The following is a 16,919-nucleotide window of genomic DNA, read 5'->3' as shown; positions in this document are numbered from 1 at the left end:
GCAGTGTTGCCAGATTGGGCGGGTTTAGGTGCTTTTTGGCTGGTTTTGAACATATTTTGGGGTGGAAAACGTTAGTAATATCTGGCAACACTGAAGGCATGTCTGCTTGGGCGGAAGCCTTCTGCGGCAGTTACATTTTGACACGCGAGCAATGTTTCACTATAAAAATTCCGTAATTTCCATCTGTTTTCCGCGATCACAGAAAATCATTGGCCCTATGAGAGTGAGACAGTGAGAGAGCCACCCCCCAAAAAAAATCTTAACGGATTTACACGATTTGGAAAAATGACTTTTTCAGAACCGAAAAAAACAGAGCTTCCGGCTCAACAGTATTATTTTGAGAAATAAAACAGTCTTTGGATATACATTTGTTCATTTTTGCATACATATTACTCATTCTCTGCAGTGGTCTGAATTATTTGTTATTAAATAGTTAATGTAAGTAAGTAAATGTTAATAAGTCAAATTTACTACTTTAAAAATACATTTAAAAAAATCGTGGACGTATCGAATCGTGGGTCAAAAATCGCGATACGAATCGAATCGTGAGTTGGGTGTATCGTTACAGCCCTAGTATTGACCAATTTGATAGGATGACAGTTTGATGTCTCTCGATCCCTTTTGTCAACCTACTAGTATATAGGCCTATACCTAGTACATGTATCCTACCAGGATATCTTTAAAGGTTTTCTGATTAGGCCTAGTCAATTTCTGAGAGTGTCCCCGTCACCAGAAATTCCAAGAACTCTAGGCACATGATGATTCCTACATCTACATGGACCCAACTAGTAAAAAATCACCCAGATTTGGTGTAGTGATTGGGACATTTATCCAGCGCCTGGTGTAGTCATGAATTTGGACATTGTTTGGATTGACTAAAATGTCAAAAGCACGGGCAAATTTAGAAAAGTGAGGAAATGTTAATTAGGCTACTTTATAATTGGTGTCATGAAATGTTGCCTTAGGTTCTTGTATGTTTTGTTCCTAATTTTGTTCACACATGGTTAATGTTGTTGCCATTTTTGAGGTTCAAAAATTAAATCTGTTACTGTTCTGCTCAAATAATCAACTTCGTTGTCTTATTTTTGAACATGTCAGTACACAAACATGCTGTCAGTACACAAACGCTGCACCTTTTTTAATACATATATTTATTGTTCTATTGTGATAAATATACATTTTCAAATAGAATTGTTTATAATAAGGCTCGGGCGGCACGGTGGTGTAGTGGTTAGCGCTGTCGCCTCACAGCAAGAAGGTCCTGGGTTCGAGCCCCGTGGCCGGCGAGGGCCTTTCTGTGCGGAGTTTGCATGTTCTCCCCGTGTCCGCGTGGGTTTCTTCTGGGTGCTCCGGTTTCCCCCACAGTCCAAAGACATGCAGGTTAGGTTAACTGGTGACTCTAAATTGACCGTAGGTGTGAATGTGAGTGTGAATGGTTGTCTGTGTCTGTGTGTCAGCCCTGTGATGACCTGGCGACTTGTCCAGGGTGTACCCCGCCTTTCGCCCGTAGTCAGCTGGGATAGGCTCCAGCTTGCCTGCGACCCTGTAGAAGGATAAAGCGGCTACAGATGATATGAGATGAGATAATAAGGCCCAGATTTGTAATTGGGGTCAATTACATTTTGATTTTGGTCAAAGATTATGGATTTATTAGGCATTTCAGAGACCTGTTTGTGTACTGACAGAGACAAGGGCAACCCTGACCTTGAAATGACCTTGACCTTTGACCTTGAATTTTGCCATATTGAGCAATAAGAAGATACTTTAATAAAACTCCAAAATTGGCTACCAGAATTCTGCCTTATGAACTTATCAGTTTGCTCAAGGTCCATATCCCAATTTGCAACTATAGTGGAGAACCACCCTATGACATCTTTATCACGGACTTCTGCACTGCTGTTTTTGTGGCCACTGCCTCATCGAGGCAAAGCGAGGCAGTAGCCAGGATGTCATCGTGTTGTAAGAATGAGTGTGACAAAAGTGAAACTTCGTAACCAATCAGCACTTCTCCTGATCGAGTTCGATCACCCGTTCGACTTCTTGATAAACTTCGGAACCGATACGAACCAGAAACGAAATAAGAGAAACCTCGTTATAACTTCGTCGTATCGGAAGATAATCGGCAGATAAAAAGAGAAACGAAATTCACCTCGTGGTTCGCCAAGGCTGCCGATTCGATATCGAGTAAGTGGTGTTTTTTTTAGCATTTTGGCAGATATATCGAGAAGCCGATGTCAAACTTCTGCTATTCGCTTAAATTTTTATTTTATTTTGAGTCTTTACACACCACTTGTGAAACAAAATGTGCTCATTAGTACCAAATAATGCTTTAAGACAATTCATGAGCAAGTGCTTTCTTAGCATTTTGAAAATATAGTTTTGAACAAAAACACAGTAACCAAAATACTACAAGCCCTGATGCTGCTCACAGCTTGATGTTTGCAAGAGATGATGTAGTGTAATTGATAACATGGATGTATGCTATATTTACTGTATAGACACAGGATCAGAAAAGAATTTTATTTATAAGCAGTAGCCACATGTACCCATAGGAGGGTAGCTATTTTTAATATGTATGCCGTTCACTTCAGTTTCTGTCTCGTTATTAGCTCATGCGGCCGACAGCTTCTGCCATCATGTGTTGTCCGTCGTCCATGTTTCACAAAAATCGCTTCTTCGCTCTCAATCCTTCACCGATTTGTAGTTTTCTTTTTGGCAGGAACGTACAACCCCGATTCCAAAAAAGTTGGGACAAAGTACAAATTGTGAATAAAAACAGAATGCAATAATTTACAAATCTCAAAAACTGATATTGTATTCACAATAGAACATAGACAACATATCAAATGTTGAAAGTGAGATATTTTTACATTTCATGCCAAATATTGGCTCATTTGAAATTTCATGACAGCAACACATCTCAAAAAAGTTGGGACAGGGGCAATAAGAGGCTGGAAAAGTTAAAGGAACAGTTGGAGGACCAAATTGCAACTCATTAGGTCAATTGGCAATAGGTCATTAACATGACTGGGTATAAAAAGAGCATCTTGGAGTGGCAGCGGCTCTCAGAAGTAAAGATGGGAAGAGGATCACCAATCCCCCTAATTCTGCACCGACAAATAGTGGAGCAATATCAGAAAGGAGTTCAACAGTGTAAAATTGCAAAGAGTTTGAACATATCATCATCTACAGTGCATAATATCATCAAAAGATTCAGAGAATCTGGAAGAATCTCTGTGCGTAAGGTTCAAGGCCCGAAAACCATACTGGGTGCCCGTGATCTTCGGGCCCTTAGACGGCACTGCATCACATACAGGCATGCTTCTGTATTGGAAATCACAAAATGGGCTCAGGAATATTTCCAGAGAACATTATCTGTGAACACAATTCACCGTGCCATCCGCCGTTGCCAGCTAAAACTCTATAGTTCAAAGAAGAAGCCGTATCTAAACATGATCCAGAAGCGCAGGCGTCTTCTCTGGGCCAAGGGCCATTTAAAATGGACTGTGGCAAAGTGGGAAACTGTTCTGTGGTCAGACGAATCAAAATTTGAAGTTCTTTATGAAAATCAGGGACGCCGTGTCATTCGGACTAAAGAGGAGAAGGACAACCCGAGTTGTTATCAGCGCTCAGTTCAGAAGCCTGCATCTCTGATGGTATGGGGTTGCATTAGTGCGTGTGGCATGGGCAGCTTACACATCTGGAAAGACACCATCAATGCTGAAAGGTATATCCAGGTTCTAGAGCAACATATGCTCCCATCCAGACGACGTCTCTTTCAGGGAAGACCTTGCATTTTCCAACATGACAATGCCAAACCACATACTGCATCAATTACAGCATCATGGCTGCGTAGAAGAAGGGTCCGGGTACTGACCTGGCCAGCCTGCAGTCCAGATCTTTCACCCATAGAAAACATTTGGCGCATCATAAAACGGAAGATACGACAAAAAAGACCTAAGACAGTTGAGCAACTAGAATCCTACATTAGACATGAATGGGTTAACATTCCTATCCCTAAACTTGAGCAACTTGTCTCCTCAGTCCCCAGACGTTTACAGACTGTTGTAAAGAGAAAAGGGGATGTCTCACAGTGGTAAACATGGCCTTGTCCCAACTTTTTTGAGATGTGTTGTTGTCATGAAATTTAAAATCACCTAATTTTTCTCTTTAAATGATACATTTTCTCAGTTTAAACATTTGATATGTCATCTATGTTCTATTCTGAATAAAATATGGAATTTTGAAACTTCCACATCATTGCGTTCCGTTTTTATTTACAATTTGTACTTTGTCCCAACTTTTTTGGAATCGGGTCTGTAGGTCTGCCTGGGGTGCATATAGCTTTTACGCAAATTTTCATAATTTCAATTAATAATGAGGATCTGGTGTAATTAAGCCTTAATGAGCAGTTCAACAAAAATCGCTGCTTCTCGGTCAATTCCTCGCCGATTGGGATTCTTTCTGGCAAATAGGTCGGTATTCCTACAGGAGGCTGTATATAGCTTCTATATAGAGCTTGTGTATACAGCTTGCAAGGTGGCCCATTTTAGATCGTTCCTTCTGGACTAGACGGGGCCGGAGTGAGCTACGCCGTCATTGACAGTCTCGTTATTAAGTTGTCAACACCCATCATGTCTCAGGAAACTAATGCATGTGTCAATTGCCTGTTAAATATCACGAGTAAAATGTATCATCAGTTTAATAAAAGCATATCATTTCTCACTCACAGCTCTGTCCTTTAGGAACACAGACACATTCTAAGCTACGTTATTATATTACAACATTCAAAATCTCAGATGACATCCCATCTCACAAGACTCTGATCATATAAATATGTCTTCCAGGTTTTACACACACACAAGCATCATTTTCTCCAATGCGTCCAGGCTGACTTGACTGCAGCAGCTCATTTGTGGTGTCTGGACAACACAAATTTATGTTGACATTAATATCGCGTGGCAAAACAAAAAACCAAACTATTTTATCCCTATATGTGACTAATATCAGGCTTTCGTCTAAACCGGAGAACAGGGGCGCTGCGCCCTCTTACTCTCGGCGTGCGCCCTCTTACCGAAATGCCGATTGAACCCCAAGTCACACTTGGGCCATGCACTTGTATGCTACAGCACAACATGCAATCTCTCAAAATGATCTTTTCTCCGTGAAAACATCCCGGCAACACCACATGACAATGTGTCTGATCATCAAATACGTTATAATTACTCCAAAAATATTCCAATCATAGTAGATACACCGTCAGACGGTGCAAAAACAATCCGAATTGGCGTTTTCCAGACTGAGGCGCCATGTTTGTTTACTTGTCGCGGCTGCTCTCGCGAGATTTGACATGGGTTACATACAACAAGGTCAGCTGACTGGTAGAGCGAGATTTCTCGAGACTGAATGACCTTTCACGCACCAGCGCGGGAGCTTTTGACAGTAGTAGTTCGCGAGTTGTTTTTGTTGACACTTGGGCATTTACAGATGTCATCCCGCGGCACGAAATGGAAGAAAGCCAAAGACTGTCCGGGGCAGAAGAAGATTACTTCTTTCTTTTTCAATGTTGACAGACAATTTGTTACAATTTCCCTCTCAGATAGCCTCAGAATGTCCCCTTGGAGCCTCAATTTTTCAAAGGCTTCGCATGGCGGAGAGGGGGGGACAACCGGCACCATCCCCCCCCCGCTCCCTCGCCATGGTGAGCGCCCATGGTCAGGATGGTCAGCTGGCTGGTTCTGCCTAGGCTACAGGTCAGTGTTGTAGCCGAGTCACTAAACCTCGAGTCCGAGTCCAGTCTCGAGTCCCCAGTGTTCAAGTCTGAGTCATTAAAGAAAATTCCGAGTCGATTCCGAGAACAAGACTCCACCCGCACTATTTGAAGGTGGCTGTTGCTGCCTTTATCTGAAAGCGTCTCTGCTACCGTGTTGGACTAACGTTCCTGCTTGACTGCACCATTTTAGTGAACAGGCTACAGATACAAAGCTTGTTCGTCGCTTAGCAAGCCCCGCCCACTATCAACAGGGCAAATAACATGAGCGAGGGTTAAGGCCGAATCCCATTTCACCCCTTGGACCAACCCCTTGGCCCTTCCCCTCCATTTTGCGCGTTCACGTGAAGGGGTAGGGGTATCCCAATCCCAGTTAACGCGGAGGGGTAGGGGAAGGGGTAGGGCTTCTGTACCCCTCCAAACGGAGATTTTTCTGGAGCAGACTCCGAACGAAGGGGTTTGAGTGATTTCCCACAATGCTATGCGGATTTCAGCGAGATTTCATGCGGATTTCAGAAAGATGGCGGTTCCCGCGGCGAAAGATTGTCATAAATGTATTTTCTCCATTATTTACGTGTTTTAAGTTGTTATCCAGAGGAAACACGCCGCTTGATTCGCTTTCGAGCTGAGAATGAGCAGCGATTTCTGAAATCCAAGCTGCTGCTAAAAAGCTTTGGGAGTGAGTATTGTTTTTGGTTGCTTTACTGCGTACGTTTTGTTCTGTTATTCTCGCTTTTATTGTTTACATGAGTGTTCTGACACCTTATTCTGTCGGATGTGGTGCACGAAGCGCCAAAGATATCCCATTCAGTGGTGTTAGTTAACAAATCACACCCTGCCAGCAGAGATTTCTGGCTCTGACTGTAGCGGCTGGTCGCAGCCAATGACGCGTCGCGTTTTGCTAACGTAAACGCAGACGGAGGTACGCGATGACGTATGCGATCGTTGAAGGGCTATCCCAATACGTAAGGGTTGAATTTCAAGCCCTATCCCTTGTAGCTCAGTTTCAAGGGGAAGGGCCAAGGGGAAGGCGGAGGGGAAGGGGTAGAAATTAGAATTGGGATTGGGCCTTAACACTACTAGCTAGTTCATTGCTCAGCAAGCAACAGAGCAATGAACATAGCGTGTCACTTCCTTCTCCGGGTGGAGTCTTGCCAAATGACGATTGAAGTTCGAGGTTGTCCCCGCCGTCTCCTCGATAGTTCTTCTACATACTGTATGGAACACACAGCAGTGCATTTTCCCCCCCACTGCACGAGAAGTCTGTATAACCAAAGCGGACAATCCTAGGGGCTTCTCTCCAGGCATTTTAGCACCATTAACGTTAGCTTGTTCCTGAACATGACGTACGAACAGGTGAATGTGCATTCTCTTGCACGAAATTAGGATAAAAATTAATGTACACTACCGTTCAAAAGTTTGGGGTCACTTTGAAATGTCCTTATTTTTGAAAGAAAAGCACTGTTCTTTTCAATGAAGATCACTTTAAACTAATCAGAAATCCACTCTATACATTGCTAATGTGGTAAATGACTATTCTAGCTGCAAATGTCTGGTTTTTGGTGCAATATCTCCATAGGTGTATAGAGGCCCATTTCCAGCAACTCTCACTCCAGTGTTCTAATGGTACAATGTGTTTGCTCATTGCCTCAGAAGGCTAATGGATAATAATAATAAGTTGAATTTATATAGCGCCTTTCAAAAAACCCAAGGACGCTTTACAATTATAGACAAAGAAAAAATAAATAAAAAATAAAGGGAAAAAATAATAAATAAATGAATGAATAAAAAAAAAAAAAAAGTCCACCAAGTAGGGGTCAGGATGTAATTCCCGTGGTGTAGCAGCCACAGTCCCACCAAAAAGCGCATGAAAACAAGTCCCACATCTCCAGCACAGCCGCCGTGACGCCGTCAGCCACATCGCTCAAACACTACGCCATGGATCCACAAAGCGAGCAGAGAAGCACTGCCACACAGAGCGCTGGTGTGTCCCAAACCGCCTGCACAGCCGCTGCGACACCACCGAGCAACATCATTCGGAACATCACGCCAAGCGTTAAAGCACAGAGCGCTGGACAACCACGATGTAAAATGAGCAACGAGCTCACTGTGGTCTACAGCTGGGAGTGCAGGCATCACCCACAGCGAACCAAGGCCTGGAGGGAACCAACGCCCAAAACTGGGTCCGGAGCTACACCACAACCGGCGGACAAAACACTCAAACAAACATCAAACTACACAAACACACAGGAAAAAAAAATTAAAAAAGCTCTGATGAGAAGCGGCAGCCAGAATGCGCACGACGTACTCTCAACCGGAAACGGAAACGAAAAAAAAAGAACTTGGATGATTAGAAAACCCTTGTACAATCATGTTAGCACAGCTGAAAACAGTTTAGCTCTTTAGAGAAGCTATAAAACTGACCTTCCTTTGAGCAGATTGAGTTTCTGGAGCATCACATTTGTGGGGTCGATTAAATGCTCAAAATGGCCAGAAAAATGTCTTGACTACTGTATATTTTCTATTTATTTTACAACTTATGGTGGTAAATAAAAGTGTGACTTTTCATGGAAAACACAAAATTGTCTGGGTGACCCCAAACTTTTGAACGGTAGTGTAGATAGAAATATGCCAAATTATTATGGCATGTTACAAAAAAGAAAAAATCCGAGTCCTCGTCTCTAGTTTGCTAGTCCGAATACAGTTAATGCACGAGTCCGAGTCATCAGCGCTCAAGTCCACGTCAAGTCATGAGTTCTTAAAATTAGGGCACGAGTCGGACTCGAGTACTACAAGCCTGGTACATGTAGCATTAAAACGTGATTAAATTACGTCAAGGCAACTATTGGTGTCGACATGAACACACATCGTTGTTGACCTGTTAAATAAACTTAGTCGGGGCAAATAGAGCACCACGGTAGATATTCATGAAACCACTTGAACTTTTGAGCTCGCCTGGCGCACTAATCATACAGACCCTACGCTGTAAATTCAACGTAACCAGGCGACACAGAGCAGTTTTTGTGCATCAACATAATTGGATAGGTTACATTCTATATATACACCCACGGCCGACGACTTACCATCTGTTTTCACCTTGAAAAATCTAACAATAGTGGATTTTTTTTTTTTTGAAGTCGTCTTCCAACCAGTTCTGAATGTTGTTCTTCTGTTGGTGGTTACCAATATTTTGAATGTGCCCTGTGCAGCATTCAATTATGGCTGCCCACCCCCCTTCCATCTTCGGGCACTGCAAGTCAAGTTCTGATCTGTTTCAGTCAGTTGTTTTCTAATAATCTTCTTTTTTTTTTTTTTTGAGGGTGAAAATACCCAGGGCTATATCCTTAAGTGATGGGGACATCATTTTTAGAAGCAGAGATCATTGGCACGTCTGAAGTGTGTATAGCCACTACAGTTAGCCTGCTTTGCTAATTTGGGTCCAGGAGAAACATTATTTCTTCTCAGCACGGTGAAACGTAACAGTGCCGTGATGTGAAATATCAGCGCTCTAGGAACGGTCAGATTAGTGGACCGGAACACACTGCTGTGTAATTGTGTTTAACTTGCTCACATTCCAAGCTTAAATCCAGATTTGAGACTTTGATTTCCTCACCAGTCAGTGTACTACGATGAGCCGCTGGCGTCCAGGTCTCGAGCACAGAGCTCCACCGTGCTGCCAGACTGGGTTTCTGGTGAACTGGATGGTGATGACATGTGGTCAGGTCTGCTGAAGGATTCCCCCCCACCTCATCCAAGCTCAACCAGGTATGTCTTTATGAACCACGCCCAACCACGGCTTTAATTAGTCTTGGTGTATTGAATAAATAATTTTGACTTTGGCCAAAGATGTGAATAATGTTGTAAATAGCCTATAATTATGTTGGGCAGGACTTTCTAAAGACTTAAAAAAAAAAAACGCTGCCAGCAGTGTTTCATTACTGTACAGTAGAGGTCTGAGCGGGACAGAATTTTCAGTTCCGCTCTCGCACTATGCAGTCCCGCTCCCGCAAAGAATTATGATTTTCAGTCCCGCTCCCGCCCGCAAATCCTGCATGATGCAGACGTTCGTGTTATTTCTCACGAAAGTTCTTGTCATTGGCTTGGGGAATTAAACATGCTGAGCTTAGCTGAGCTCTGCACTGACCGATCCTTCACCTAGCGCACGTAGCGAGGGTGTGCGTTGACAGGCGGCATGCGCAGCTGAGGCTTTACAGAGATACCCAGCACACCTACCAAAATCTCAAACACGGAAGAGTGGAAAGGAATCGGAAACGTACACGAGATCCGCAAATTTAGGCATCTTAAAATGCTTTTATTAATGCCAAATAAAATATCCAGCACAAAATATATATAATAGACATAAATTAATAACTTCATCTCATTATCTCTAGCCGCTTTATCCTTCTACAGGGTCGCAGGCAAGCTGGAGCCCATCCCAGCTGACTACGGGCGAAAGGCGGGGTACACCCTGGACAAGTCGCCAGGTCATCACAGGGCTGACACATAGACACAGACAACCATTCACACTCACATTCACACCTACGGTCAATTTAGAGTCACCAGTTAACCTAACCTGCATGTCTTTGGACTGTGGGGGAAACCGGAGCACCCGGAGGAAACCCACGCGGACACGGGGAGAACATGCAAACTCCACACAGAAAGGCCCTCACCGGCCCCGGGGCTCGAACCCAGGACCTTCTTGCTGTGAGGCGACAGCGCTAACCACTACACCACCGTGCCGCCCCTAAATTAATAACTTATAAATTTTATTTTAAACACGTTTTTAGTTAGCGGGACTGCAGCTTATCACCTCTCCCACCCGCTCCCGCATTGTGCACTCCCCCTCCCGCCCGCGCCCACAATGAGCTTTCAAAATTTGTCCTGCGCCGCACTGCTTTGCGTCGGGTCCCGCGGGACTCCCACGGGAGTGCAGGGCTCTACTGTACGGTACACAGTTAAGTCTAAATCTGCGTCTAAATATTTGATTAGGCTTCACCGGGTAAGCGACACGATCGAATCGCAGAACAAAAGTCAAGCTGTCTGTGAAATTAATATCACTTGAGTGTTTCTTTTGATTGATTGCTCCAAACTATTCTCCTGTTCCCAATGAGGCACTTTATATTATAGTAATCAGTAAGAATGAGTGTAAGTACAAGGATCCTACGCATGAATAAAAGGTAATTACAAGGTATTAAGTCCGGAAAAAAAGTGCTCATTACAACACGCACTTGCATGCCTGCAATTATATATCACAATAAAATACTGCTGTATTCAGTCCCAAAGCTGACTCAGTGGGATTCGGAAACGTACGAGTGCAGGAATTTATATGGCGGAACACTTCAAGTAAAGGGGAAGATTTATTCAGTAAGTATTGTTCTGTCAGCTAAATGTCTCGTTCGTTTTTTTGTTTTTTAAATTAGGTCATTTAAACATTTTATTTGGACATTTTATATCCACGCCACTACAGCATGTTTACTTTATCAAAAATAGGCATGTCAGCTAAAAATTCAATCCAAATTACCTGAAACTGCTCTCCTTGAATTCAGAATTGAATGCAGAACAGCGTACTTTTTACAGAATTAAAATATGTTTATCCGTTCTTGATGTATTACAAATCAAAGATTGAAAAAACGGCTTAATTTTTAGAAAACCGCCGAAATACAGGGATTAAAGTATTCCGGCCCCCTGCCGGATTTTCGGCGTTCAGCGCTTGACTGCGGGCAAAATATATATTATTAGGAGGAAAAAAACGTTCGATAACCCCATGGCTTTCGAGTGTGTTCGTTCTCTGCCAATGATAGGAAAGAAGCGCAACTCTCCGGTTCTGAAACTAATGGTGATGATACACGGGGCAACTTTTTGGGCAATGTTGCCGAGCAATGTTGCTGGGCAATTGCATTTTGACTCTTTTCTATTAAGATTGGGCAACATTGTTTCTTTCTGAATGGTTTTGATAATCTCTGGCAACTTTTTGAGATAAGCCAATCAGAACGCGAGTATCGAGTCATGTGACCTCCGGTGAGGTTCGGATCAGAAATTTCAAAAAAATATGGCGGCCGCTCAGTGTCAGTGGAGTGAAGAGACTCCTCATCTGTTTTTACGCCGGTAAGTTGTTATTTTAATATTCTATATGGAGGAATTTACCTCACCAAAGCTCTAAAAAACAACAGACAGCTTGATTAAATGGTCACAGCAAAAATTAAGACATCGATTTTTTTTTTTTTTTTTAGCTAACTGTAAACTGCCGTTGCTAACTGTTGTTGCCCATTGTTAGTTGCCCTGAAAAGTTGCCCTGTGTCTCACCTAGTAGCCCGTTGCCAGCAACATTGCTCGGCAACATTGCCCAAAAAGTTGCCCCATGTATCATCACCATTACAGTATTAGCCAATCAGAAGTAAAACGGGGCGGGTCTTAACACAATGTGCCTCAAGCAACTTCAGAGTAGAGAGAGCGGCATTTCATGGAGTGGAGACGGTGCAGTATATGAAGCCAGGGAAAAATACCCTCGCCATAGATAAAGGTCTGAAGAATAAATGGCGCTGGGCATGGCTGGAGGAGATTGGACGAGATGGCAAGCCATTTAGCAGTTGGTGTCGGAAGTTGAGGGAGCCAGGCGCTTGCTTCTGCACGCTGTGCTCCAAGAAGCTCATGTATGCATCCAGCAGCAAAAAGGTTCTTCCTAGACACGAGTCAGACCCTGCTCACAGAGCAGCTGTGAGTTAAAAGTTATTGAAATTGTTGAATTATTTGAATTATTAAAACTGTTTAAAAAGTAAGCCACTGTCCTTTTAATGTACCCTAAATTAAATGGTTACAAAGATTTTATTTTTCCAATGCTAGACTGAATTTCACATACCCTTGGAACAGTTCACCTTGTGATTGTAGGTCAATTTGTAACCTGTTAAGGACAAAGCTTAGCAGCAAAACTTGATACCAAAAGAAATCCTAAATGCTACATGTAGCATATTTTGGTGAGGTGCACTTTTGGCATCTACTGGCCGTTTTTGGTATTGCATTTTCAAAAGTCAAACTGAAGGCCAATTTATGCTGACAACCCAGTCCTCGCAGATGGCGTCTGCGTAGCCCCCCCCCCCCTTCGCAGACGCTCTGCGCGCACCTCCCAAAAATTGTGACCACCGCAGACAGCGTCGCAGACAAGAGGGCTCTGATTGGTCCACTCTACATCCGCTGTACACGCACTTCCGCTTCCCTACTTTCCCGGTTTGGTTTGTTTTCACGACCGCCATTTTTAAAAACACGAGCGAAGATGGAGCAGCACGAAGAGCGGTTGATCGAGGAAGTGAGGAAGTACGTACATCTATACGACTCCAGTTCTAGTCATTATAAGTAACCGGAGGATAAACACTCCACTAACCACACCCACCAACTACTCCTAGCGATTTCGCGACTTCGTGCCCCCTTGCGTTGTGGTGGTGAATAACATCGCGCACGCCTATTACTCCCCGCTCAACGATAAATTACAACTGTCTGCGAAAAGCTATCTGCGAAAGCCTTGTCGCAAGAGCATGCAGAGGCCTTTAGTCTGCAATCATTCATGCAATCTTTTTGACCCTGTGAATGTGTTCATGTCGCATATTACGACCCCTGCAACCACATAAAACGTGTGTGTGTGTGTATATATATATATATATATATATATATATATATATATATATATATATATATATATATACTAAGTAACTTTAAAAACGCACAATGGAATTCAACACGATATCACTTTAGATCCATGCATATATTTGAAATTTATGATATTGTATGTAATGCACACACATCTTGAAACATCGATAAAGGACATTTATTGTCAAACTCAAGAATTAATTCACAATAAAAAAATTCAAAGTGACAGTTGGTCCATGTTCGGACCGTCATGCTGGAGATTCTGGGTCTGTGTCGTCCAGGGGTCTCAGCAGCAGTGACTGAGGGTGTCAGGAATCTGTCACGGAGGTGAGCTAGCCTGATGTGCTGATCCTGAACTGGCGTCGTGACTCGAGGCTGACCAGGGCGTGGACGATCCCTGGTGCTCCCTGTCTGTCTGTAACACTGACTCAAACGGGAAATGGTCGAATGATGAACACCGAAGTGCCGGGCGACCTCTGTCTGTGTACTTCCGGCACGCAACATCCCGATGGCCTGTTCACGTTGATTTTGGCTTAGGCGTGGCATCTTCAATAATGACAATTTTCCCATCATTTCCCCCGGGTATTTATAGGCAAGATTGTGTGTGTACAGTGTATGCAAAATTTGTTTGAAAATTAAAGCCTGTCCATGTCATTGACTACCCGAGTCATATTGTACGTTATTGAGTACAACTCCCTTAAATTCTGATTTGAGCACAGATTTGGAATTTATTCGGGCGGAATGAAGTTATTTTTCCATTGTGATACATTTCTTTTCTTCTTGAGATAAACTCAGCACGAATTCAGCAAGTTTTATCAATGTGCGTTTTTAAAGTTAGTGTGTGTGTGTGTGTGTATATATATATATATATATATATATATATATATATATATATATATATATATATGCCTATATTGTGTGCCAACTCTTCCAACCAACCGGCCATATAGAGTTGCTTGCATGAGTCTAAAAAGTTCAGGCTCAGGATTTTTTTTTGCTTTAATCCCTGGAAATATTCTGTCTGAGGCTCACATGGTCCAAAATGGGCCTCATTAAGGGTAATATCTCACTGGGCTGCGACAGCCCGCGACTAGTTGGAGAGACAACAATTGCGATAAAATATGCGAATTGTCGACAATTTTCATTTGGAATCACACTGAATTGATATTCGCATATTTTATCGCAATTGTTGTATCTCGAACTACCGTAGTCGCAGGCTGTCGCAGCCCGGCTTTCCGTCGGCAGGCAGGGAAGTAAAGGAAGCCTCACGGAAACTGACCTGAGAAGGGTTCGCGATGGCTTTGCGACACCAGCGACGCATTTGCGGCTATTTTGAGGGAAGTTTTGTCGCACGAATTTTTTGAACATGTTCAAAATTTCAGCGACGAAGGAGCGACACTTGGCGACTCATGCAAGGAAATTGAGAAGCCCCGCGAATGTTTCAAAGCACTTTTGAAACTCTCTCACGAATGACGTTCGCAATTTGTCGCAAGCTGTCGCAGCCCAGTGCGATACTAGCTTAACCAATGAGATAAAATGTTTTTTCTTAATAACTTTTCTATTTTTCAAGATATTTACATAGAAATTCGCAGGCACATAGATGGTTCTATACTGAATACAAAGTTTGAAAAATTATTAAATTATGTGAATTACTATTTAATTAGTATTAATTATGCTAATTTGGTAAAAACCGTTAATTCGGTACACTCTTTTCATTTTTTCACCAAATGGCTTTATTTGTGCAATATAAAGCTGATATTAACTCTCATTTCTATATCACAAAGAAGGAGAAATCAGTAGGGGTGTTCACACGGCAACTTTTACTCCGGTGTAGCACCAGGGCTGCCCCGGTAGAGCGTTCACACGGTACAAAGTTATACCGGTGTAGCCCCTGAAAGCTGCTTAAACCGGTGCGAATCTAACCCTGCTCGGGAGGTGGTTTAAGAAATTTACTCCGGAGTAAATGCTAGTTTGCGGGGCAGCACCGATATAAAATGGGACGTCTGAACACTACAGGGGTAGACTCGCTACGTGTGAGGAGAGTTGATTACATACGGGCATTGCATAATTTGCATCCTGGTATTTTGCGCTTCCAAAATGATGAATATCAACAACAACAGAACTGCGTGTCTTCCAGTGTTGCCAGATTGGGCGGTTTTAAGTGCATTTTGGCAGATTTGCACATATTTTGGGCTGGAAAACGTCAGCAGTATCTGGCAACACTGGTGTCTTCATCCACGTTGTTTTCCCGGCGCTTGGTGATGCCATGACAACCGGGAAAAGGAAGTACATTTTCATGCATGTGCATATTTCATTTCCGCATTATTACTATCGTATACCTTACCTTACCTTAGGTCCTCCTGTGCCTACAGGCACATTGGGCAGCAAGCTTCCATCTGGGTCTCGCAGCTGCTGCTTCCTCAGCCTCTTCCCAGGTTATATTTGCTCTTTTCAGGTCTTCTTGAAAAGTTCTTCTCCAGGTGTTTTTTGGCTGACCTCTCTTCCTTCTGCCACCTGGTGGCACCCAGGTCATGGCAGTCTTTGAGTGGCGGTGACTCGGTAGGCGTAGGATATGACCTGCCAGTTGCATCCTCTTGCCTGTTATAATGTCCTTCAGTGGTTTGGTCTTCGCCCTTCTGAGAATCTCGTAATTTGTAATGTGATCTTGCCACCTTACTTTCAAGATTCTTCTCAGGTTCCTCTGGTGAAACACATCCAGCTTCTTGGTTAGTTTAGCTGTGCACTTCCATGTTTCACTTGCATATATTGCTGTAGGTAGGACTATGCTGTTGTACAGGCGTAGTTTGGTGTCCAGATCAATGGCATTGGTTGCCCAGATGGTGCGCATCCTTTGAAACACTGCAGCTGCTTTTCCTAGTCTACAGCTGATGTCAGGTTCCACCTCACCACTGTTGCTAACCACGCTGCCAAGGTAGGTGAACTGGTCCACTGTTTCGACTTGGTTGTTATACACACTGATGCTCAGCAGTGGTTGATCGGCATTGTCTCCCACTTCCATTGCCTTGGTCTTCTCTATACTGATCCTCAGCCCAACTTTCCCAGCAAACCGTTCTAGCTTCGTTGTAAGGTGCTGTAGATCCTGGTTGTTCTCAGACGGCAGAGCTAGATCATCCGCAAAGTCAAGGTCTGCCAGTTTCTCTCCCTCCTTCCACCTAGCTGGGTGCTATCGTATAGCATGGTCGCAAAAACTGCCGTGTGAACGCAAGTGGGGCTGCACCGGTGCTAACACGCTTCTCTCTAGTAAGCAGGTTTGTGACGTGTGAAAGCTCCACAAAATTTACACTGGTGTAAGATATATCGCAACAAAATACATCAGTGCAGCATCGATGCAAGTATGTGCCGTGTGAACACCCCTAGTGTTAATTGGAAAAACTGGAACTTGAGACAAATGCATCCCAGTCAGGAATATCATTCACGTTCACTATTCTCGATCAAAATTAAAAAAAAAAATAATTATTTATTTATTTAAAGGTTTAGTTATCAGGGACAA

General features: G+C 43.2%; 1 protein-coding gene across 14 annotated transcripts in view; it reads left to right on the top strand.

Annotated features, from left to right (window-relative positions):
- cep112 (centrosomal protein 112) overlaps window positions 1-16,919 on the top strand; it is a 507,564-nt gene that overhangs the window by 20,083 nt on the left and 470,562 nt on the right. For all 14 annotated transcript variants that reach the window (XM_060901361.1, XM_060901366.1, XM_060901363.1 and 11 more), the window contains one exon: window positions 9,387-9,535. In XM_060901361.1, the coding sequence (XP_060757344.1) occupies window positions 9,387-9,535 (149 nt within the window). The remainder of the gene's footprint in view (window positions 1-9,386; window positions 9,536-16,919) is intronic.

This window comes from Neoarius graeffei, chromosome 20 (genome assembly GCF_027579695.1).
Source record: "Neoarius graeffei isolate fNeoGra1 chromosome 20, fNeoGra1.pri, whole genome shotgun sequence".
NCBI lineage: Eukaryota > Metazoa > Chordata > Actinopteri > Siluriformes > Ariidae > Neoarius > Neoarius graeffei.
Note: the sequence above shows the minus strand (reverse complement) of the source record. Positions and strands in the feature narration are given on the sequence as shown.